This window comes from Thamnophis sirtalis, unplaced genomic scaffold (assembly GCF_051295495.1).
Source record: "Thamnophis sirtalis isolate CommonGarterSnake01/CBP01778 unplaced genomic scaffold, rThaSir2_p1.2 scaffold_6, whole genome shotgun sequence".
Classification (NCBI taxonomy): Eukaryota; Metazoa; Chordata; class Lepidosauria; order Squamata; family Natricidae; genus Thamnophis; species Thamnophis sirtalis.
This window is the reverse complement of record NW_028261386.1, coordinates 49,085,814-49,109,595: the sequence shown is the minus strand read 5'-3', so window position 1 is coordinate 49,109,595 and position 23,782 is coordinate 49,085,814. Positions and strand designations below refer to the sequence as shown.

The window sequence follows — 23,782 nt, the reverse complement described above, 5'->3', positions numbered from 1 at the left end:
ATACATCCCACTCAAAGCAATAATTAGAAAAAGGAGTTGTTTCTGATGCTTATTGCAAGAAAATGTCTACATACTGTATATTCTGAGATTGTATGAAAATACATAGACCTGATCCCTTGACTTAAAATAGTTTAAAAGAACAGTTGGCATCCGCAGATGAACTGCAAGTTCCTTCTGTATAGCCCCGAGTATACCATTTGATGGGTTTCTGTACAGGTAGTCCTCAACTTACCATCATTTGTTTAGTGACCAAAGTTATGACAACACTGAAAAAAGTGTTTTACAAACATTAAATGGTCTTCACTCTTATGGTCATTGCATGTTGTAGCATCCCTGTAGTCATGTTATCAAAATCTGGTCATTTAGCAACCAGCATGTATTTACGACAGTTGAGTGTCCTGGATGTATCACATGATCACCATTTATAAACTGCCCAAGGGGCTTCCAACAAGCAAAGTTAATGGGGGAAAGTCGGATTCACTTAATGACTGCATGATTCACTTAACAGCGGCAGCAAAAAAAGATCATACAATGTGGCAAAGCTGACTTAACAATTGTGTTATTGGCATGAAAGCATTTTCAATCGATGGATGTAGAATATTCACAAATCCAAACTTCTCTGCTGCAACGTATGAAACTGTTGTCTTCCCTCCCCTTTCTCATAATTCCTTTCCAAACTACATCCAGTACAGATTGCTAGATAAATAATAAGGCAACATGTTTGATAGTATGGAGATCTGTTCAAGTAAGTTTTTAATAGAGTGCACCAGTGAATGTGAATTAGGATGACTTTCATTAAAAAAAGTTTAAAGAAACACCAGATAAAAAGGAACACAGTTCTTTCTTGCCAAAACATCATCTGTTTCCTAAGGCAGTACATGTTCATTGCTGAGCAGAACTGTTACAGAAGAGCTACATCACAGTACAGTACAGTATCTCAAGTCCATCTGTCAGAAGCCATTCTCAAATGGCACATTTAGCTACACTTACAGCCTTCTAAATTCAGGTTACAGAGTTTACCACATTTTTTTTTGCTTTTTGCTTTTAAATAAAGTGATAATTTGGGGTGATTTCTCTAATCTTTATAGGAGTGTGCAGATGGGGCCATATGTTGAAGTTACAGAAATTACAACATTAAATAACATTGCACAACCAACTGCTATGATTAATTCCGTACAAGATAATCAATATTAAAAATGTACCATGTCCTAATGGTTTTGCAATTTGAATCACTAATTATGAAGGGATTTTCTTATCTAGGCAACTGCCTGCAAACAGCTGCACCTCACAGGTATAATGATTTATAATAAATACAAGAAAGTGGGCAAAATATTCAAAACTCAAAGATACATGGGAACAGAATTTATACAATCACATCAAACAATGCAATAAACAATGTAGGCTTAAAAGTATATGAAAATCCATGTATTTTTGGGGGGGAATTATTCTAAAAACCAGTTAATTCCTGAGGTGGCATTTAACATTGATTATAATTTCACAATTCTTGTGCTATGAAAATCTCAGTATGAAGGTAATATTTTCACACATTGGGAATTTGTAGTCTTCTGAAGGTAGCAAACAGTATTTCATACTACAATATAGATATATGATGCATATTTTTACTTTAGTGAATCATTGGACCCAAGAATCTAAGGATGTTTAAGATTGCAAATAAAAGTAATCCAATATTTTACTTTATTCCCCAGTGTGTTTCAGAACTCTGTTTTCTTCACTGTTAAGTGCCAACACTGTAAACATGTTTGCATTTTTTTCTGAACTAAACACTGTTTCTTAAAGGAGGATAAGAGTGAAAAGGGGAAACATGAGGAATCCTGTGTAGACTACGCCAACTTTCTTTTAAAGAATTTATATGTGGTTTGTTACAAAGTAAAATTTATTAAGCTACACTTCTGGAAACCATTTTTGTGCATTTTTTAAAAACTATGGACAGTTTTTTAAAGAAAAAAATGCATGGTAGAGGTAAGATTTATAAAAACCACCAAAAATGGGGGAAAAAAGACTAGGAAGAAATTTTCAATTCAAAGTAAACATACTTCTGTGCTGATATCTAAACAACTATACAAGGTCTGTATTTAAGCCTTACTATACAACTTTGTGAACATAAAATGAAAAGAATGCTCTATGTACTTACCTGTTTTTTTAATGTAGGTCATACAGTATTAAATTTTACAATTCAGAATAATTATGTATAACCTTATTGCAATAGGGACAATCTCTACATGGGGAGTTTCACAGGCCAATCGTATTAGGCATAACCAGTACATTCAAAACATAAGCTTGAATCTTCCCTGATCCCAGAAATGTTATTTCTCTCTACAGCTTAAGCTCATTTGCTATTTTGGATGCAATGTTTTTAAAGGCAATAGAAGTTCCCGATATTCGCTTGAAGCGAACTCCGTTGAGTGAAAGGCGTGGCAATTTGCATACTTCCATCTCCCACTGAACAAGGCTATCCTGTCGCGCATCCCCATGAACACAGAAGAGCAGAAATCTTTCTTTTTGCTCGTAGTCACAGTTGTTAGCATCTAATACTTTTCGAATTTCTCTCATCATATCATTTGGGTCCATGGAACTTGTTGTTTTCATACTCCAGGTGAACCTCAAAGACCGTGGCTTGGAATCTTTCCCATCTTCTTTTTCTCTTTCTTTTGGTTCTCCAGAAGTACTCCTGAAAAGGTAAATAATATTTACACCCAAACAAAGCATTGGGTCAAAATATCATTTCAATTACAATTTTGCTGTTAAAAATATCAATGTAACCCCAAAGGAGACTTCTCAGCTGTCACCAATTTAGCCTTCTTTAGAGTTCGCCATCTGTACAGGGCTTCGAAAATACACAAAACAGAAGAGAAAGAAAACATGCTTAAAAAGCAGCAGGAAAAGGCAGCTACCCTGTTTTTCTCTAGAAATGTATTTGTATACCTCTTTATTACGGGAGTGTATTTTGCCAATTTAAAGATGGAGATCTAAAAAAGCAAAGATAATTAATTTTGGATGCTTTTCATTTTTCTTTTTGACAATAAACAAATAGTTTGCTCCAACTACGCTGAAATATAATTCTTGTTACATTACTTTTTTTGGGGGGAAATCTGCATTAAACAATCACAAGGAATTGTTTTGTGCTATAAAAAACACCAGAAATAACACTAGCACAAGTGCATTGTCCTAAGCAGCATGGTGTTCTTTGCATCTTCTAAACAAATCAGAAGCATGTGTAAACTAAGCATTCAGTAGGATAATTGACAGGAAAAAAATATTTCCCCCCAATATTCAGTGTACTTTAGGTATCAATTAACACACATTTATTGATTTAAGAGCCAAGGTGGCGCAGTGGTTAAATGCAGCACTGCAGGCTACTGCTAGATCAGCAGGTCAGCGGTTCAAATCTCACCGGCTCAGGGTTGACTCAGCCTTCCATCCTTCCGAGGTGGGTAAAATGAGGACCCAGATTGTTGGGGGCAATATGCTGACTCTCTGTAAACCGCTTAGAGAGGCCTGAAAGGCCTATGAAGCGGTATATAAGTCTACTGCTATTGCTATTGATTTATTTAAACATTTACACAGCTGCCCATCTTATATCAAATTGGGCAGCTCCCACTCCTCCCCCAAAACATGACATTTTATGTATTTTATGTTCTGGAGCACCTTGTCAATTGGGATATGAAAGAAACAAAACTGTTTAATTGACATCAGAATTGTTACTCAATATACCATGTCTGTGTAGACTACTGGCTAAAATGGGTTAAAATGCCTTGGATCAACAAAGGAGCTTCCTGCCCTTTTGAAAGCAGCTCACCTCAACACCAAGCACATGACAAGCTACCCCCATAGCAAAAAGTAAAAGAATTTCAGAGAAAGAAAGAGGAGAAGATTCCAGGGTAGACGCAGAAGCAGTTGTTGGTTTCTTAAGATATTTTTATCTTCTGCTGAGTATTGCTTAAGCATAAACAAGTCATCATCTGAACTTGACAGCATTTTTCTATTAAGTTATGGTAGGTTTATCATGTTAAGAGCTCTTTCATCTCTGATGGTGCTGATATGTCTACACACACAACCTGCAAGACTGAACACTGTTAGCATAATCTGTAGCACATGCAAGGATTAAAGCTAGAATTATTCCAGTTGTCTTATACTATTTTTACAGATACAAATAGGAACACTATCCTTATTCATGTGGCACTTTAGTCATTAGGTTAATGACCACATCAGGAGGAATTCTGAACTCAATAGCTCAAGGCAGAGATTAGCCACATGAAAGTTTATATATTAAATGTGTCAAGGGCCACCTTCCATGAAGCCTTAGGAAATATACAGCATTCATATACTTTGCTTATCCTGACATGAAAAAGCAACTCTTAAAAAAACTTCCAAGGAGGAATGGAATACTTGCTTAGATTCTAAGAGCAATTTCATGCACAGACTGTTCAACATGCAGTGTGACTGAGGTAGCAACATAGAGTGTGCAAGTATTGCCTTTTATTCTACAAGAAACATAAATTAATGCATGCAATTCTGTTGTAGACTGCATTCCCAAGTCATCATTCTGTGCTGTGGACAGACTACTTATAACAGTATCTATGTGGCCCTTGGCATAAACCAGGGGTGCACAACTTTCTGGGACCAAAAGTCACATTTGCTTTTGGGCATTGCATTCCGAAATATGGTAGCTACCGAAATATCTTTATTTTAATTCAATTACCACTACAATAACTCTGTTAATCAATAGTTAATATGATTACTTTTCATGTATTTAATATTACTTCATGGCCCATTCACAATTCTACAATGTGATGACATTTGAACACCACGCTACCACTGTCTTTCGAAGTAACATGCAACTTTGGCGATCTTCAATTGTGCATCCCTGATCAAACCCGGAAGTCCAAGTAGGATCTATGGGAACTAGCTCAAAGGTATTTATTTAATGATTAAAAATAATATTGGTCTAGATTATTTCTCTGTATATGCCTGTGTTAAGCCAAAAGTGACGCCTAAACATTAATAATTTCGCTTAGTATTTGGGGAAAAGCAGCAAGTATGGCCAGAGTGCTTATTGATTTAGATGATTAGGCCCTTAGCTTGTTCTTGGAAAGTTTATGTAAAAGAACACTCTGACCTTGGAAAGCCTTAGAAGGAATTCAGCAGCCCATACTAGGAACTGCTGTATAGGAAATTGCAGACAATTGCTGCTTTTATAATAAATTATTTAAAATAATAGGAGTTAAAGAAGAAGTAAGAAACTGAACTCAGATGTAATATTTTGAAGATACAGGTTACCTAGAGATTTTGCCATTTACATATTAGTTTAAAAGCTTTCAGAATCATGAGATTTTGAGCACAAAGGGACCCAGCAGCGAAGTATTAATAGTGGCTCCTCACCTTGAGGTGTCAGTTCTGCCACTGGTTTCGCCTTCACTTGGATCCCTCAAAACAAAGTTAAGGTTAAGATTTTAATAAATGAAGGTTAAAAATAAATGAGTCTAGAACAACATTTAAATTACTGATGAACAAATATTCAACATAAAATTGTCATTTACTAAGATTTTAATAAACTTTTTCACAGCTGCAGCTTTTCATATGCAACCCCAATTTATTTTTACTATAGTGGCCAACTTTAGTTTCTTCATTCCCATGCCTATCCCTTACATCAATGCTTCCCAAACCTGGGAAAACTATCCAAAATTGGGTATTTTTTATCTGGATAACGATACACAAACTCATTACTGATCATAACAGGGTCATTTAAAGGACTTTCTGAGAAGTGGTTTGGGGTAATAAAAAAAAAGTTGGGAAGCACTGCATCAGTATTTTTCAATTTAACAGCTTTAAGATGTCTGGACTTCAATTCCTAAAATTCCCTGGCTAGCATGGGAATTCTAGAAATTGACATCCGAATATTTTAAAGTTGTCAAGGTTGAGAGATACTGCCTTACATTATGGCTAAAAATAGCCATCTGCCAACGTACTCATAAACCAAAGTTTTCACTACACTCTTGTTTTATTCTACCCATTTCTCACAAAGCATTGCATTGTTTAGAGCACTACAGCATTCAAAACCCAGGAATGGTTCTTTTTAATTATGCCTTTAACATTTGCTATGACTTGACTTCATACCACAACACTGCAGTTCATTTGGTAATTATATTAGGAATATATTTGTGTGAAAATCTAGGGTACCAATACCTGAACATTTCCATATTAAACATATCTTCCAGCTTCAATAGTACCTATTTAGGAACTTAATAATATCATTTATTTAGTACCCATTTTTGAATGCAGTGATCTGACAGAAGTTATCTTGGGGCTTTGAAAAACAAATCTAATAATGCTTCACTAATTGTGTTCTATTCAAAACTAATTACTCAATATTTACCAATATATATCATAAGATTAAAGTCTATATTGTTATATATTGTGAATTTTAATTTTATATCCAATACAACTATTTTTATCTCAATAGATATAGGAGTCAGTTATACTGAACAGAGCATCCATTTGTGTAAATGTGTTAATGTATAATTCATTATTATTTCATTCAACATTATCATTGAGTACAGGTAGTCTTCGACTATGACCACAATTGGGCCCAAAGTTTATGTTGCTAAGTGAGAAATTTTTTATGATTTTTTTTGCCACATTTGATAAGTGAATCACTGCAGTTGTTAAGTTAGTAACATGGATGAATCTGGCTTCCCCATGGGCTTCGCTTATCAAAAAGTTGCAAAAGGAGATAACAAGACCCCGAGACCCTGCAACCATCATAAATATGAACCAGTTGTCAAGTATCCGAATGTTAATCACATGACTGTGGAGATGCTCTAAATGTCATAAGTGTGAAAAATGATCAAAAACCACTTTTTTCAATGCTGTTGTAACTTCAGTCTCTAAACGAAGTGTTGTAAGTCAAGGACTACCTGTATTTATAACACTATCTCTGCTACAGTTGCATAGCATGTGACCAATGAAATGAAATGTAGCATATACTTGTACTATCCAGCAAACAATACACAGTTTTAAAGTGATTGGTACAAAAGTTATCCAAATCAATAAACAATTGGTTTATTTGCAAATTAATCAGAAATTATAATTTTGGTTAGTCTAATTTAGCTCTCTTCTATTGGTAGTAGATCATTGCATTTTGAAAGGCACCATTTTAACATGATTCAGGGGGCTTTTATAGATACCCACTGGATCACTTTCAGCTTAATAGGTCACAAACTTTGCATGCTTGATATATGCAGAAAGTTCCATATATTAGTGTTAGCATTTTAGATAAATTATTCTGTGATATCAAATCATAAATATACCATGTGATCTAATGCTATGTCTAATAGATACTCCAGATGCCACTAACCATTTGAACACTAAAGAATGCTTGTTAGTGAAATATGTTTCTCAATCTATTATACATGAGAAATCAAAAGGCTGGGTTAACAAATATTGCAATCATGACAATTCCAAACTAAGACCTTTAAGCTGTGTCAGAAATATTTAGATACTTGAGGAAGTTTAAATGTGAAGTGTGAAATATAAATGTTAATGCTATGGGCATTTCTGTTCTGCACTGAAGTGATCAAAGAATGTATTTCAGAAGTGAAAAGTGCTTTATTAAAAATAAAAAAAATATATGTGTTGCATTTGTGCTGATAAATAAATTTATATATTTACAGTCCCTCTACAGTCCCTCTACAACTTAAGGCATTTAAACAAGATTCATAATGTATGCATTTAGTAAATACTGTCTCAAGGTAACACTTTGTTTTGCAAATACAAGTTAATAAAAAGTGAAAATACTTTTAACTTTCTGAACGTTTAACTAGATAATAATTTATTTGGGATTTAAAATCTACTCACAAAGTGTATTTTGTGCCCTAAAAGTTTTAGAGTGTCTGCATTCATTAATTTAAATTCATATTGTCTGCTTTTCAGGAGAAAAGGTTCATTTTAGCTAGTGCTTAAAGTACTGCAGCAGACGGTAAAGCATTTTTGTCCTGTGTATGAGAGATAAGGCTTACAAAGATGATGCCTACATTTTCAATGTTTAGAATTTTACTTAAAATACAAAGAATCTGGAAAATCAGCTTAAAACTTTTAAAATAAGTAATCATGAATACCAGATTCATGCAGTGTAGACATGCCAAAACAGAGATGCTCACCACAATTCCAGTTGTTGAAATGACATCCCTGTAGGAATCTTGTGGTAGAATTGGCTTTTAATGTCTAAAATGCTAGCATGCCTATTAGCATTTTCACATACATTGGCCAATACCATTATAACCTTTACACGTCATGCAAGATATCCAATTTCTTTAGTAATGGCATCAACAAATAAAATCATAATTATAGCATCCCAAATCTTGAGAACATTTGGGCTTCAATGGGGCTTCTAAGGAGTTGTAAAGCACTGACCTGCTTAGTTTTAACAGTAATTAGCCTCTTATTTCACAGTTTGCAATAACCTGGAAATGGAAACAATGGTTCTTACTAACCTGCGGACAAATTTGGAAGTTATCTTGCTTATAATGCCAGTGGATGTTCCTCTTCTAGTTTGAGCAAATGTCCCTGTTTCGTGCGATGGTGAAGCAGGGGGCCCATTGTAAGTGGCATTGCGCCTCTCCCGTAGCTGCTCGCCATGGAAAGTGCTTCGGCTTGAACTCCCCCGAGGAAATCGGGTTCTATCTGGAGTGGTAGTGCTAATACTGTGAGCAGACGGGGAAGCAGCAGGTGCTCTCTGAGTTGCGCTACTGAAGAGGAGAGAAGAAAGTTTGAAAAGCAAAAGCAAAATAAAGAAGCAAGTAAAATGAGGCTCATATTATGATTGGCACCTATCTCAAACTTACCCTGGACTAAAGCTGAGCCTGAAATTTGTATGTGTTCTCAATTTATTACAAAGCTTATGCTTGTGAATAAATGTGGATTGCTTATTTTTTTAAAAAAAAACACTTACTGAAAGAATAAGTTTAAAAATACTTTTGAAAAAATAGAGTCATATGGGTGGAAACTAATCAAGGAGAGAAGCAACTTAGATCTGAGGAGAAATTTCCTGACAGATAGAACAATTAGTCAGTGGAACAGCTTGCCTCCAGAAGCTGTGACTGCCCCAACACTGGAAGTCTTTAAGAAGATGTTGGTAGCCATTTGTCTGAAATGGTATAGGGTTTCCTGCCTAAGCAGGGGGCTGGACTAGAAGACCTCCAAGGTCCCTTCCAAATCTGCTATTGTATTATTGTATATTTGCAAGATATTGGTTTCACAAACATGGAGTACATTTAAAAATAGAAAATTATTCAAATTCCTATCTATCTCCTAGCTTGTTTTGTCTCTTAGAATTGCGTGTAATTAAACTGTGGTAAAACCAGTAGCAGATGTGCTGTAATGTTATAAACACACATAGAAAAATACTACTTCTCTTATCCTCCCTTTAGATTTTCATTTTCCTGCTTACTGAGTCCTCTGCATATTTTCTTCAATAACTTTACACCTGGTTTCACATTTATTTCATGAACTGCATTCCATTCTGATCTCAGAAAACTCTTCCATCCTGCAGGACCACCTTCTGCCTTAAAACAATCCAAACACTTTGTCCACCAAGTGATCAAGAACATTCCACCCTCATCACATGAGACCACTTTTAGGCACTTCAATCCCAAGTAGGTCTGCAATAGAAATTTCAGCGCAACATTGTGTTGCCTATGGCATCATTTCTAAAAAAAAATGAATAATGCTTATTTGCAGACTTCTGACCAGGCAAATAATTATTATATTTTAAAAAATACCTTGGTCGGTAAGCTTCAGTGCCATCTTTGATAGTTGGAAGTGCAACTTTTATAGGATGACCCGAGGCTGACATTGACTTCTGATGTCGAGGTCGTGCAGATATGGCAGAAGGGACCGCAGAGCCAGCAGGAGTGCTACTTGCAGACATTTCTGTTAGGCTTTTATTATAGGGAGGAAGAGGTTTAGAGAAGTAACTTGAAATAAGATGTTCTCTAGCAAAGTAGTTACATGTAAAATTTCCAAAGAAAGGTTACCGTATTTTTCAGACGGTAAGACGCACTGAAGTATAAGACGCACCATGATTTTGAAGAGATAAATTAAAAATAAATTTTTTTGCACTCTGCAGGCCTCCCAAACCCTCTGCACACCTCATTTTTTGCAAAAAAAAAAAAAAAAAGGGGGGGGGGCATACAGAGCTTTGGCAGTGCTCCCGGTGGTTGGGGGAAAAACAAGCAAAAATGGCCTGGTTTTTGCTCATTTTTGCCCTCCCCAACCTCCAGGAACATTTTGCAGGCCTCCCAAGCCCTCTGCACATCAATTTTAGCAAAGGGGGCGGGATTTCGGTAGGCCAAAAATGCTGTATTCAGTGTATAAGACATACCCAGATTTTCACCCTCTTTTGTGGGGAGAGATGCATCTTATACGCCCCAAAAATCCGGTATATCTTTTTCCCCTCCAAAATAAGGTTATAGCCTAGCCATAAACATCAGCTTCTAACAGGAAATGCAGCAAATGTTTGTACTGGCTTAAGTTACAGAAATAATGCATCTGCCCTACAGCAAATATGACTGTGTAACCTCCTTCTTGCTCCTCCACAAAAAACAAAACAAAACAAAACAAAACAAAAAAAACAACACCACCATTAAAGGAATCTTTTCACTAGTGACATCCTTTATGTATCGATCAAGGAAAAAAACAGTATTTTTAGATTTGGTGATGGAAGAGGCAGAAGCATATTAATGAAGTTCCACTTAGTAGATTTATAAAAGTACACCAATAAAGGAGAATCATTTCCTACCCAAACTAATGTATGTGCCTGTCTAATTAGGAAAAACAATTATGGTTGACTTCCTTGATCAACCAGAATAAATGTTTTGCACTCTTTGGTGCAGCTTAGGTCTATCATGTCATTCACAGATCCTGACCACTAACTAAGCTACTAGTAGTGTTTTAAATTAATCTGTTAGTCATTCTGAAAGAAGCCACATCTAGACTTCATTGCAAATGTAATCAACTGATTTCAGAGCACCCAAAAACAACTGTTTGTTCAGGGGGTTATTTCTGCTACAAAACCAAAATATAATACTTCCTAGGACTGAAGGAAGGAGTATGTGGCTAATTATCACAGTGTAAGGAGGAAATATTAATATTTTATTAAGTTTTTATTTAATCAGCAAAGGTTGCACCAGTTTCAAGAAGTTATAATACCTCTGCCTGAATTCATGGCTCATTCAGAAGGCATAGGACCCACCTATCTTCCTTGCTGTGTTTTCTCTATTTTATTTTTTCCCCTTTGTTTATTTGAAGGTTCTTTCTGGTAGTTGCAATTTCCGCAAACCACTGAATGAAAAAATGTGTCAATCCCATGGAGCTAATAGGGTAGCTTTAAATAGGAAAAACAAGAAGAGGTTTTGCACTTTGGTCTGTTTAGAAAACTCAAGGGTGGAGGAGAGAGATAGAAGCAATTAGTAGAAACATAATTAAGGAAGGCATGTGTAGAAGAAATGAACCAGGGAGGATACAACGCCTCTATAGAGGAATGACAAGAAGTGTGTAAAAAATCTTAGCAGGTTTAGCATTCCAGCTAACTTAGTAAATAAATCAAGGGGAGGGTGTTTTGAAAAAGCAGCAATTTAATTTTTGCTGGAATTTTTCAAGCTGACCTGTGCATTTCGTTGACAGCTTTCAGCAAGGACAACAAAGGGACCAACAGCAATTACAGCCCACCATTACAGTGTTAATCATTGATGCATGGCTTATGTATTTATAATGCTCATGTAGCAGCAGTTGTACATAGAAGTTCACAGACCAAAGGGGTTCCAATATTAGTTTTGCTCAGGAATAATGGAGGTAACATCAGAAGAAGGCTATTTGAGGCTAATTGGGCTTCTCTTAGTTTCCATTTTCCTACAGAACCTGCTTAAATGGTTTGTTTCCAAGCATCCTGTATTATGTTGAATATGAATAATTAGGAGATCTTTGATTCTGGGGAGATGAGGTTTGGTACCTGTTGTCTTTCCCATTCTGAATGGCAGAATAGCGATCTGTAGAACGTTCACAGACATAAGTGTTCCTCCGTGTCATGCTAGTTCCAGAAAACATATTGTTCTAGAGGAGAGGTGGACACAGATTTACACATAAATAAAAGTGAAATAATGGCAGGATGGAAAAGTCAAAGTTTATAGTATATTATCATGCTTACAGACAAGAGAAATGTCCCCTTGCTTCTGTTTAAGAAGTCAAAAGCTTTGGCATTATATGAAAAGAACAAACTCTCATTAAGATTTCAAATGCAAAGTGATAGTAATGATGAACAGAGTCCTGAAGGGAAATACAAATTCTTTATGGTCTCTGGCAATAACTAACTGCAATTATCTCCTAATAATAGGCTTCAATGACTATTCACACTTTTAATTAGTCCCTACATATAAGCTATTCAGAGTAGAATGCAACATCAGCACAAATGATGGCGCAAACCACAGCAGAGAGTTGATCTGGTGGCCAGGGTTTAGGTAGTTATGCTGGGGAGGAGGGGGAAATTTTCCAGTTCAAAAATGGGTCTAAACAAAAGGCCCAATATCTTTCCTTGGGCATAAAGGCCTGAGTGGAAGTCATGTTATGTTAGTGGAAGTCTGCACAAGCACTATAATGTAATGTTAACACCAAGATTAACACTAGACCAACAATCAAGAAATAAACTTACCCTAATGCAAAAAAAAAAAAAAAAAAACACAAGCTAACAGAAAACAACAGCTTAATCAAGGAACTACAAAGTCCACTCTCACCAACACTGACAGGGCAAACCACTAGTATATAAAATGAAAGCAGCCCATTCTCTTCAACATTGATGATGTTATCTAGTTTGATAATGAAATGTCTGGGGGGCAAATACTAAGCTCAGAGAGCACAACAGGGCCCACAGGTAAAGATTGCTCACTTTTAAGTCCCCTGCCTAAGTCACAGCTGTAGCATTTCAGTACACAATATCCTGCTATAGCTATCAACTGTTCCACATTACTACAAACGAAGCATAGCTATAAGTACTTCTGAAATCTATAGCATTATCTTATTATTGTGGTTCCAATACACTTAAGCTTAAATTGGCACCACAATGGCTGATAATGCTATAAATCACAATGCAGATATTTTAATATCAAGAAATGATAGTATAAACTTTCAGTTCTGCTATATGAATTGGGTTTTTCCCCCCCCTTCCTAATTATGCTATCTAACAAATACAAAGCAATAAGGCATTGTTTATTTGATTCAAAATAAAGGAGTCTGCAGAGTTGTTTAGAAGCTAAAAGGAAGGATGGGAAGGTGAGACTTTCAGCAATAAAGACAATGAAAGATCCAGTTCCAACTAGTAACCATAGAACTTTTCCTCCATGGGCGTGGTCTAAGTTCGCCAGCAAATCCTTCAATAATCGAAATGACATAATTATTTTTACTACTTAGATATTGTTACTACTTAGATTTTCAAAGTCTTGCTTAATTTTATATGCTACCCTCAAACCATTCACATAAAATATTAAACAATAACTATAAAGACTTATGTGCCACAGCGTGGGTGCCATGACAACACGTCATCACATGATGTATTCTCAACAATTTCCCCCTTCACTAAACCAGACATGGGCATGACCAGCACATGACACATCCGCGGGCCAAGAGTTTTGACACTCCTGTGCTACAGAGATCTTACAGAACAAATGAATAAAAATTTTCACTTACACTTGGAACAACTGTTGATTTTTTCCTTTCGGGACCTACCAATGGACTTGCTGTCACCTCACTTTTGGATCCAACTGTTGTGCTGCTCAATTTCCGTGACATTTCTTTATCCCATTCTTCTTTATATTCACTCTCCACACTGTTTGCTTGAGGTCTTTTTGAATATGAGACAGCAGGAGGGATGGATGGGCCAACTAGGAAACCAAGAAAACATCAATGAGATCATGTAGCACCTTCAGTCAATTTGATAAGTATTCACATTTACTGAAATACAAGTGAGGCAAACTAATATAAATAAGACAAGAGCTATTCTATTTCACACAGATTTTACTTGAAAGCAAATTTTAATTTATTTTTTTACTGATTTGAATAATTTTATAGACGCACCCTGCCCCCGAGAGAAGCTCTAGCCTTTATACATAAACTTCCCAAAATATTAATGGCTGTAACTCCATTTATAGACTTACAGTAAGGGGATTTTTTAATTATATCCAACCATTTTCATGAAAATGCCAAAATAATAATAATAATTTCTTTAGTTATCAATTTTATATATTTATGTACAAACTAAATTTTTGAAAGTTCTGGAAGGATCCCAAACATAAACTCACTCCAAACATGTTAAATTTCAAAATTTTAATGGAACAATACAGATCATATTGCATAATGACACAAAAATGAAAATGAGATAGACTAAGGGCAGCAGATTCAAACATATTCCAGCCCAATGTTTTAAAAGATTGAGCTCACTCATTGCTTGTTTCATATATATCTTCTCTAATATAAACATAGCTAATAGGGGAAATAATTTTCAACCTAGCACCCTCTAGTATCATTTCAAGCATGTCTGAATATTACACATTCTACCAGATATGAGAAGTAAGATCAAATATAGCAATAGCAATAGCAGTTAGACTTATATACCGCTTCATAGGGCTTTTAGCCCTCTCTAAGCGGTTTACAGAGTCAGCATATTGCCCCCAACAACAATCGGGGTCCTCATTTCACCCACCTCGGAAGGATGGAAGGCTGAGTCAACCTTGAGCCGGTGAGATTAGAACCGCTGAACTGCAGATAACAGTCAGCTGAAGTGGCCTGCAGTACTGCAGTACTGCACCCTAACCACTGCGCCACCTCGGCTCTATATATAGCTTTGAATAATTTTTCTCAATAAATAAATAAACAAGTTTAATGGATTTGAGTCATTTGTTTGAGTTTTCTTTATCTGGTAAACAGATCATGTTTTAGAACATATTTATGTTGAAATATTAAAAATTAAAATAGCTTCACAAATTTATAAATGTCCCTATGCTCGTACCCCTTAATCCATCTTTATTCTCTTTTTCTTTTCTTTTCTGCAGTTCTCATGGCAAGAGAAAGAAAATATTTGCACATCCAAAGTTTGATACCGCTTATTAAATTTTATGTTTCAACCATCTCCTGAGATACAAAATTACAGAATCTTCTTGCAAATGTGAACAAGTATTTACTTTTTCTGTAAGAAAGTAACCCTTACAGATTCAAAATGAAAGCAGTGAATATGGCAAATGAATATATTTGGATACATTTTCTTTGGCAGGAATAATGGTTTTCAAATGTTTCCTATAACCAGAAAGAAAAGGGGCTCTTTGGGAATTTTTTCCTTCCTTGTAGAACTCTTCTAGCTCAATGATAGCCTATGTCTCTTTACATGTACTGCATATTTGAGATCTCCCTAGAAATTTTTAATAATATTCAAACTGAAGACAGGGAAAGTCAAAATTTAGTCCATATCACTAAAGAAATCAATACTGAAAAAAGGTTGATATTTCAGCAACCAAAACCCAAAATTTAATTCCAATCATAAAGCACTTACAGAAAGAAAGATAAAAGTTTAATAATGCCCCTGGTTTGAGTATTATTGAAAATCTGTTGAAAAAGCTATAACAATATATGCCAGGAGAAATAATGATAAATACAATTTGCTTTCTTCAGAGTTAAAATAGCTACAGACATAAAAAGAAATGCAAATGAAAACTACATCTCTTCAGTAACCCAAATTATATTTATACAGACAGCTCACATGATAAAAGCACCATGATGTGTTAAGCAATGTACAGGAAGGTGTTGCTGCCAAGCCCCCAGGAAAGAGAACACAACTTAAAATTATATTCTGCTACTTTACTTGGTTGAATGCCATCCCCACCATGTTCACTGAACCGACGCTGTTTCTGATTGGCTGATATACTCCGTTGGACCTTCAGATGAGCAGGAGATTGCATAGAGCTGTTGTTGAGGTCACTTCCAGGTCGAGATCTTTGACTCAAGGTAGTACTGGATAGAGACTCGTTCCCATCACACTGTAAGGATAAAAAACATATATGGAAACCAAGATCATCTCTCTTTTCTCAAAACATACACTATTTCTTTCTTAAATTTAATTAAATTAAGTAGCACAATTAAGGAGTACTTCTAAAGTCACATTAGAACAACATTTATTACCAAATGACCTTAATTTTGGCTGGAGATTGCAGATTTCCCCCCCCCCACCAGATTTCTTATTATTTAAAAAATGTAAAATGTGGCGCGAAGAGCTTGCTACTGCAAAGGAAGGCAATGGGAAGGCGGCTTTTGTTTATCTCTAGAGAAGATTCAATTGTCCTCAAAATTCTATTGTGGAAGAAATAATTTGAATGTGTCAATTGCTATGATTAAATGGAGGAAAAAGCTTTGGTTATAATACAATGTTGGATCAATGGGAAAATAGGTGAAATAAAGGATTGAAATTTACAGTGATTTATAATTTGAAAAATATTTTTTTACAAAATGATGAATAGTTGGCACTTAACATTTGGTAAATTGTCAAAGATGTATAGAGGAGTGTCAAATGTATGATGGGAATGTAAACAATCTGAGGTACTTTTTATCATATTTTGTGGAAATGTAGAAAGCTAAGAATTATTGGAATAAGACATATATTTTAATTCAAAGAATTCTTACACTGAATATAAAAATGAAGCCAGAAGTTTTTTCTTTTGTTTGATGGATAAACATATTGAAAAGAAAACATGAAGTTTTGTTTTTATATGTGATAATACAACAATTCTTCTTTATGTGCCGTGATGGAAAGACCCACAATGGAATAATGGATGGTGAAACTAATGGAGTTGGTGGAGATGGCAAAATTGATTGCTTCCATTAGAGAAAATTTTTTTGGGGTCTTCATTGCTACTTGGAAACAATTCTTGGACTTTTTATATGAAATGAAAAGAAATGAAATTTTAACTTTGGGATTTGATGACTACATATGTTTATTGATTCTAGAAGTATTGTAGGTTATAATTTAATTTAGATTTAATTTAATTTAGTAATTTGTTTTCTGTTTGTATCTATACTGAAGGAAGTTGAAAGTTACTCTTTTTTGTAACTCTTTCTCTTATCAACTGCACCCCCAATTTTGCATTTTCCCTTTCCCCCTTTTTTGTTTTTTTATACCTTTTCTGAAATGCAATAAAAAGAAATGTATAAATGGTTTTTCAAAAAGCAATTAAAACATTTGAGTGCTACAATGCCTCTAATTATCTGTGACTATGGGTGGTCACCTTAATATATGCAATATATGGGTTGTTTAATATTACTGTTTTTATTATTTTCTTGTTTCTTGCCTTGCTGTAACTATCCAGAGTCTCACCATTGAAGCAGTTTACAAAGATGGTAAACATATAAATAAACATCAGTTACAGAAAGGACAAGAAAATTCTTTAAAGCTTTTCCATTCCTAATTATACTCCAACAACGATAGCCCCCCCCCCCAAATAGAGGAAACGAAACGAAGATCAATCACAGAAAGACATGTTTGCTTATAGTGAATGATCACTCTTTAATAAACAAACCCCTGATTTATGAAGCACAAGCTTGCATCCATTGATCCAGTTTGCTAGCCTCTGCCAACTTGTTTTCTAAGATTGCTGGCTTGTGACAAAGAAAAACATATTTTGCTTTTATTTCTCAATTCACATAAGTGTGTGTGTGTATGTGTGTGTGTTATAAAACACCTTAAGAAATCAAATAGCACCAACACATTTATTTTTAATCATTTTGCACTATAGAAGAAAACTTTCAAACAGAGTAGAAGTTTATTATTTGGGTATAAATGAAATGCTCGCAACACTCTTAATGTTTATCTAAATCAGATAAAATCCATGAAATGCTAAGATATTAAGCAGGTTAAGCACGACATGGTAGCCTCCAAAAGAAATGGAGGACTACTCCCTTAACTGTGCAAACTACAGTTCACACACCCAGGAAGATTTTAGATCAATAATAGAGACTATTTTGGGGTTGACACATCAAAAATTCAGAAAATGCCCAATTTGACTCTGCTGGCATATCACCACCACCACCCAGCCCAAACAAAAGGAAAATAATTCTGTACATTTTCATTTTTTAAAAAAAATACAGGCCAATCATGTGCATGATCCCCAGGATCTGCCATGCACTGCTTATCTTCAGGCAGTGTTGTGTTTCTGTAGACAGCACCAGCTGCTTACCCAAGGCTGTGCTCTCCCATGGCCTTCAGAGCCTCTGAAAATTGCACAAGGGTGGGATGTCCTTTTACACAGTTTTCAGAGGCTGCGGAAGAGCATTCTCTGAAGCTGCTTCAAGACTGAAAACCTTGAAGAGGTTCTGAAGGCCACATGAAAGCAAACCCCATTATTGCACAATCTCAGTAGCCTTCAAAAATTGCACAAAAACACACTCCTTTTTTGCACTGGTTTTTAGAGGCTACAGAGGCAATGTGATAGTATGGCTCTCTTGCAAGACTTCTAGAGGCTGTGCGAGGATACACACCATTCTTGCATAATAACAGGGCTGCTTTTAAAAATAATTGTTGTTTGGTATTGGTGAATGCTGCCGAGTCACCTGAAACATCATGGCTTGTCATCTTTAACACACATGTATTAGATTTGCCATCACTGCTCTAAATGTCAACTTGTAAAACATTTCCATGTCTGAAAAATTGCTATGCCACTGGCTGTTATTTTTAATGTTATGTATACAGTAATAATGATCTCAAAATTATTTCAACCTTGAATTAATTTAATCAAGGATTTTCAAGAATTAGTAACTGATTCAAACTTAAAGAAAGATGAAGTATATACTGAAATACTGTGCAGTAGAGATGTCAACATCCAACATACCTTAAAAGATATTCCCTACTTACAAGAACTTCTAGTGCCAGGAAATGAAATTAGACAAGCACTCTGGTCATTACTGAGTTGGAAGCCTATAGGAACTGACTGAATATCACTGAAATAATGGCAAGTAACAGAGACACAGTAATGGTTGTAAACAAGGTATGCTAAGAAATCTAGAGAACAATGTCTCGATGCTTGGAAAAGCTCAATCATACATGGATTTTGGAGAGAGAAATTTATCCCAGAAGTCAAAATGATATACTTATCACAGCATGGAAACATTATAATTAATGAAGAGTTCAGTAAACCATGTGAAATTCAAAAGGGTACAAGACAAAATGTCCTTTATCTCATTGTTGTTTACATTAGTGCTGGAAGATTTGAATAGATATCAGGGAGGGTAAGAAGATGATGGACATAGAAATCAAGAGAAATTTATATCCTAAGATTTTGAGATAAATATAAATCAAGATTCTCTAGAAAGGTATCTCTTGAGTGACATTTCAGGAAGCCTTTTTCAAAAAAGAAACAATAGTGAGCCCAGATTGGTGGACTTATGGTCAGATAATAGCTTTCATTCAAAGTGAATCTAATCTTAAATTTAAAGAAGAGTTGCAATCATAAGGATGTGCCTGTCATTGGTTTATATATTCAAGTAGTTCTTTACTTATAATCACAACTGAACTCAAAATTTCCGTTCCTAAGCAAGATGGTTATTAAGTGAGCTTTGTTCCATTTTATGACCTTTCTTCCTCCAGTTGTTAAGTGAATTTGGCTTCCCCATGGACTTTGCTTGTCACAAAGTTATAAAAGGGGATCACATGACTCTAGGACACTTCAACCATCATAAATATAATTGCCATGACTCAACCTGGATAACTCTACCTGAGAATCTTTGTTTATATATCATACAACAACTTTAATTGCTAGGAAATGCTAGGAAAATAATGCTTAAGATCATCCAATGGAAATTAGAGCTCTACGTGAAAAAAAAAAAGAAAGAAATCTCAGATGTTCAAGCTAGAATCCCAGAACATATCATTGTCCTCATGAGAAGCCATAGTGTGGACAGAATTAAGTGAAACAGACCAGAGTACAAGGCTGCACTTTCCCCTTATTTATTTATATGCTGAATATATATTAAGGAAAGCTGTACTGGAAGAAGATGAAGGGAGGGAGAAACATCGATAACCTGCTCTATGCTGATGACACTACCCTGATGGTTGAAAATGCAAAGGCTCTGCAAACTGCAAATCTGTAAAGGTAAAGATGAAAGTGAAAAAATTGAAGTAAAATTGAATATAACAAAGCCAAACTAATGTTAACAGCTAGAACAACCAGCTTCAGAATTGGCAATGAAGATATCAAAGTGCTGCATATCGTCTTTGGATGGAAACTAATCAAGGAGAGAACATCCAACCTAGAACTAAGGAGAAATTTCCTGACAGAACATTTAATCAGTGGAACAACTTTCTTCCAAAAGTTGTGGGTGCTCCAACACTGGAGGTTGTTTAAGAAGAGATTAGATCACCATTTGTCTGAAATTGTATATGGTATGGCCAAGTTTTCCATCTCTCAGGCTGGGGGGTCAAACAGTACGCCCCTCAGACAGGGTTCGCAATTTGGGAGTCCTCCTGGTCCCACAGCTGACTTTCGAACACTACTTGTAGGCTGTGCCAGGGGGGCATTTGCCCAGGTTCGCCTGGTGCACCAGTTGCGTCCCTACCTGAACCGGGAGGCCCTCACAACAGTCACTCGTGCCCTTGTGACCTCTAGACTGGACTACTGCAACGTGCTCTACATGGGGCAGCCCTTGAAGAGCATTCAGAGACTTCAGCTTGACCAGAATGCAGCCGCGCGAGTGATCGTGGGTGCACCTCGGTTCACCCACGTAACACCTATCCTCCGCGAGCTGCACTGGCTGCCTATTGGTCTTCGGATACGCTTCAAGGCGCTAGTCGTCACTTATAAAGCCCTTCATGGTATTGGGCCTGGGTACTTGAGAGACCGCCTGCTGCCAATTACCTCCAATAGACCGATTAGATCCCACAGATTAGGCCTCCTCCGAATTCCATCCGCCGGCCAATGCCGACTGGCGACTACCCGGAGGAGAGCCTTCTCTGTGGCTGCTCCGACCCTCTGGAACGAGCTCCCCATGGAGATTCGAACCCTCACCACCCTCCAGGCCTTCCGCAAAGCCCTTTAAACCTGGCTGTTCCGACAGGCCTGGGGCTAAAGAGCTTTTGCCCCCCCCCCCGAATGGTATGGTTGTTGTGTGCTTTTAAATTGTGTATTGTTCTGTTTGTCTTTTTTATCCCTTATCTGTACCCCCTTCCCTGACTTGGATTGTGAGCTGCCCTGAGTCCCCTTCGGGGAAAAGGGTGGCATATAAATGCAATAAATTCAATTCAATTCAATTCAATTCAGTTTCCTGCTTGAGCAGGAGATTGGACTAGAAGACCTCCAAGGTCCCTTCCAACTCTGTCTGTCTCCCTTTTAGGATTAACCGTTAACAATACAGGAACAAGGAGTCAAGAAATACACAGTCAAATATCCATGAAAGCTTTGAAAAGATATTCAACTGCTATAAGCATACACAAAGATATCAGAATTATACTAACCATCACATTCCCTGTGACACCCTATAGAAGTGAAAATTGGATTTGAAGAAGCAGGATAGGTATATTGTTGCTTTTGAACTCTGGTGTTAGAGAATATTCCTTAGAGTACATGGGTAGATTAAGAAAACAAGACGAATTTCTGCAAATGCTTTCTAGTATTTTCCCACCTTGGTAGCATATTAATGGTGTTCAATAGACTGAATTCGAGGTATCACAATCATGTTTCTGATAATCAGATATTAAGCCTAGAGCCCAAATTATTAAAGCCAGAAAAACATTTAAAGTCCTAATGATTGTTGCAGCAGTGATAATGACCCTAGGCTCTATTGAAACCCCCAAAGCATTCACTGTTTATCAACTTGAGTCCCCTCCCCTCATCTCATTCTATTACATGCATAGATTAGGCAAACATTTTTAAAAAATGCTAATGTATAAATTCTCACCTTGTGAGTTTCAAAGAGGTTTTTTTGCTTGATAGTAAATGCTATGGGGAGATTAGGGTAATACAAAGTTCTCAAGTAACCACATTGTTTGAAAGACTTGGGAGAATGAGCAAGAGCTGCAGACAGGGTAATAGAGTAATTTGGGGCCAGTCATTTTCTTATGGCATAAATAAAAGGAGGCACAGGTGGAAAAGGAAAAATCACAAGCTTTTTATGCTATTTCCAAGGCAATCGCTGGCTGTCTGCACATTTATATGCACAAACCCTTTATTTTCCTAAAAATGAAGCAGAATGTTTGTCTATGTATGGACATACCCAGACATCCATGGGGCCCGGAACAGCCTTTGAAGCAGCTATGTGAGATAGTTCCCTTAATATGCCAAGAGGAGGTACTTTAAAACATTTCACAAGGTGTCCCTCTTAAAGGTTTGTACAAACCTAGGTAATATGTTCTCTCTCCTTGAATTAGAAATGCAAAACAATTTAAAATAAAGGTAAAAATAAAAATAAATAATGGTAAATTACCTCAGGTGGTTTTCTCCCTAGAAGCAAATATGTAGCCATTACTTCATCATATTTTTGGTTTATTAAGGAGTCATGAATTTCATCTCTTGCAAAACCCATAGTGACCATTAAATCTAGGGGAAAAAACAGAATTTATTTTTGATAAGACTATCTGAAATATTTAGGCTAACATCAGGGCATTTTCTAATATACTCTTTTCGTCCAAACCAGTAATAATTCTGGGAATATCTCAGAAGTAATTATAGATAATTTTCTATTTTATTTATTTAAAATATTTGTATTTTACATTTAGTTGTCTAGCAACATGTTTCAGAACTTCATAGGTCACATATCTTAAAAAAAAAAATCTAACCTGTCAGCCAATTCATAATTTCTCCCATGTTTTATGAAATGTTATTGCCAAACCTAAATCTTCATAGAATTAAGAACTATAAAAAATAGAAAAGAAAATGAAAGGATATTGATGTCCTCTATATGATGGATCCTAGCCGCAAAAGCCAATTTACATTTCTTTTTTAGCACAAAGTATAGCTGAACACAGAAGTATTTCTCCCCTGAATTACCATTCAAGATCATATTTCAAATATGTGTTTGCCACTGTAATAAGAAAGGAAAATGCAAACCATGTTTTCTATGAAACGTGAGTGGAGAATGAAGAATTTAGAGTAAAAATGGTATTCTGGAGACTCGAGCAAGACATATGAATTAGCTCCAATCACATCTGACATATAATCAGATAGGACAGAAATACTGTAGGTAATATTTGAAGAATCTAAAAAGCAATGAATAGTTAGATTAAAACTGTTACCTATTCGTTTAGTGTCATTAAAATCTGGTTCAGGTTCAGTGTATGGCTTTAATTCTTCTTCTTCATGACCAACATTCATCCACCGGTCCTTCATAATTTGCTTGAAAATAAACAAAATGGAAAAATTGAATTACATTGAATTATTTAGAAAAGGGAAACCTTTGGGGAAAACAGGCCCAATGTTTTACTTAAAATTAGTCAGCTTTTAAATTTCCTAATTTTATCAGATTCAATTCAATCAGAGACAACTGTTCACCAGGATGAACATTCTTATCCAAAACATTTGAAGTCTGACGACATATAGTACTGTGTTTTTAAAATAGGTCTTTCTAAATTGCTGCCATATACGCACAAGTCAGAACTTCTCCAAAAGTTGCCATTCACTGTAATTTTTATTGTGAGTCAAATAAATTATTAAGAATAGTTAATGAAGAATAGTTATATTATAAGTATTTA

General features: G+C 35.8%; 1 protein-coding gene across 6 annotated transcripts in view; it reads right to left on the bottom strand.

Annotated features, from left to right (window-relative positions):
- Positions 1-736: 736 nt before the first annotated feature.
- The window catches only part of MARK1 (microtubule affinity regulating kinase 1), a 63,004-nt gene continuing 39,958 nt past the window's right edge, over positions 737-23,782 (bottom strand). The window contains exons 10-18 of one of the 6 annotated variants that reach the window (XM_087717815.1): positions 23,327-23,426; positions 22,519-22,631; positions 15,917-16,091; positions 13,753-13,946; positions 12,026-12,126; positions 9,798-9,956; positions 8,511-8,762; positions 5,401-5,445; positions 737-2,689 (exon numbers count right to left, since the gene is read on the bottom strand). In XM_087717815.1, coding sequence (XP_087573941.1) covers positions 2,335-2,689; positions 5,401-5,445; positions 8,511-8,762; positions 9,798-9,956; positions 12,026-12,126; positions 13,753-13,946; positions 15,917-16,091; positions 22,519-22,631; positions 23,327-23,426 — 1,494 coding nt within the window. In that variant the 3' untranslated portion in view covers positions 737-2,334. Of the gene's footprint in view, positions 2,690-5,400; positions 5,446-8,510; positions 8,766-9,797; positions 9,957-12,025; positions 12,127-13,752; positions 13,947-15,916; positions 16,092-22,518; positions 22,632-23,326; positions 23,427-23,782 lie in introns of all 6 variants that reach the window. The other 5 variants (XM_087717814.1, XM_087717817.1, XM_087717816.1 and 2 more) reach the window with 5 other exon arrangements.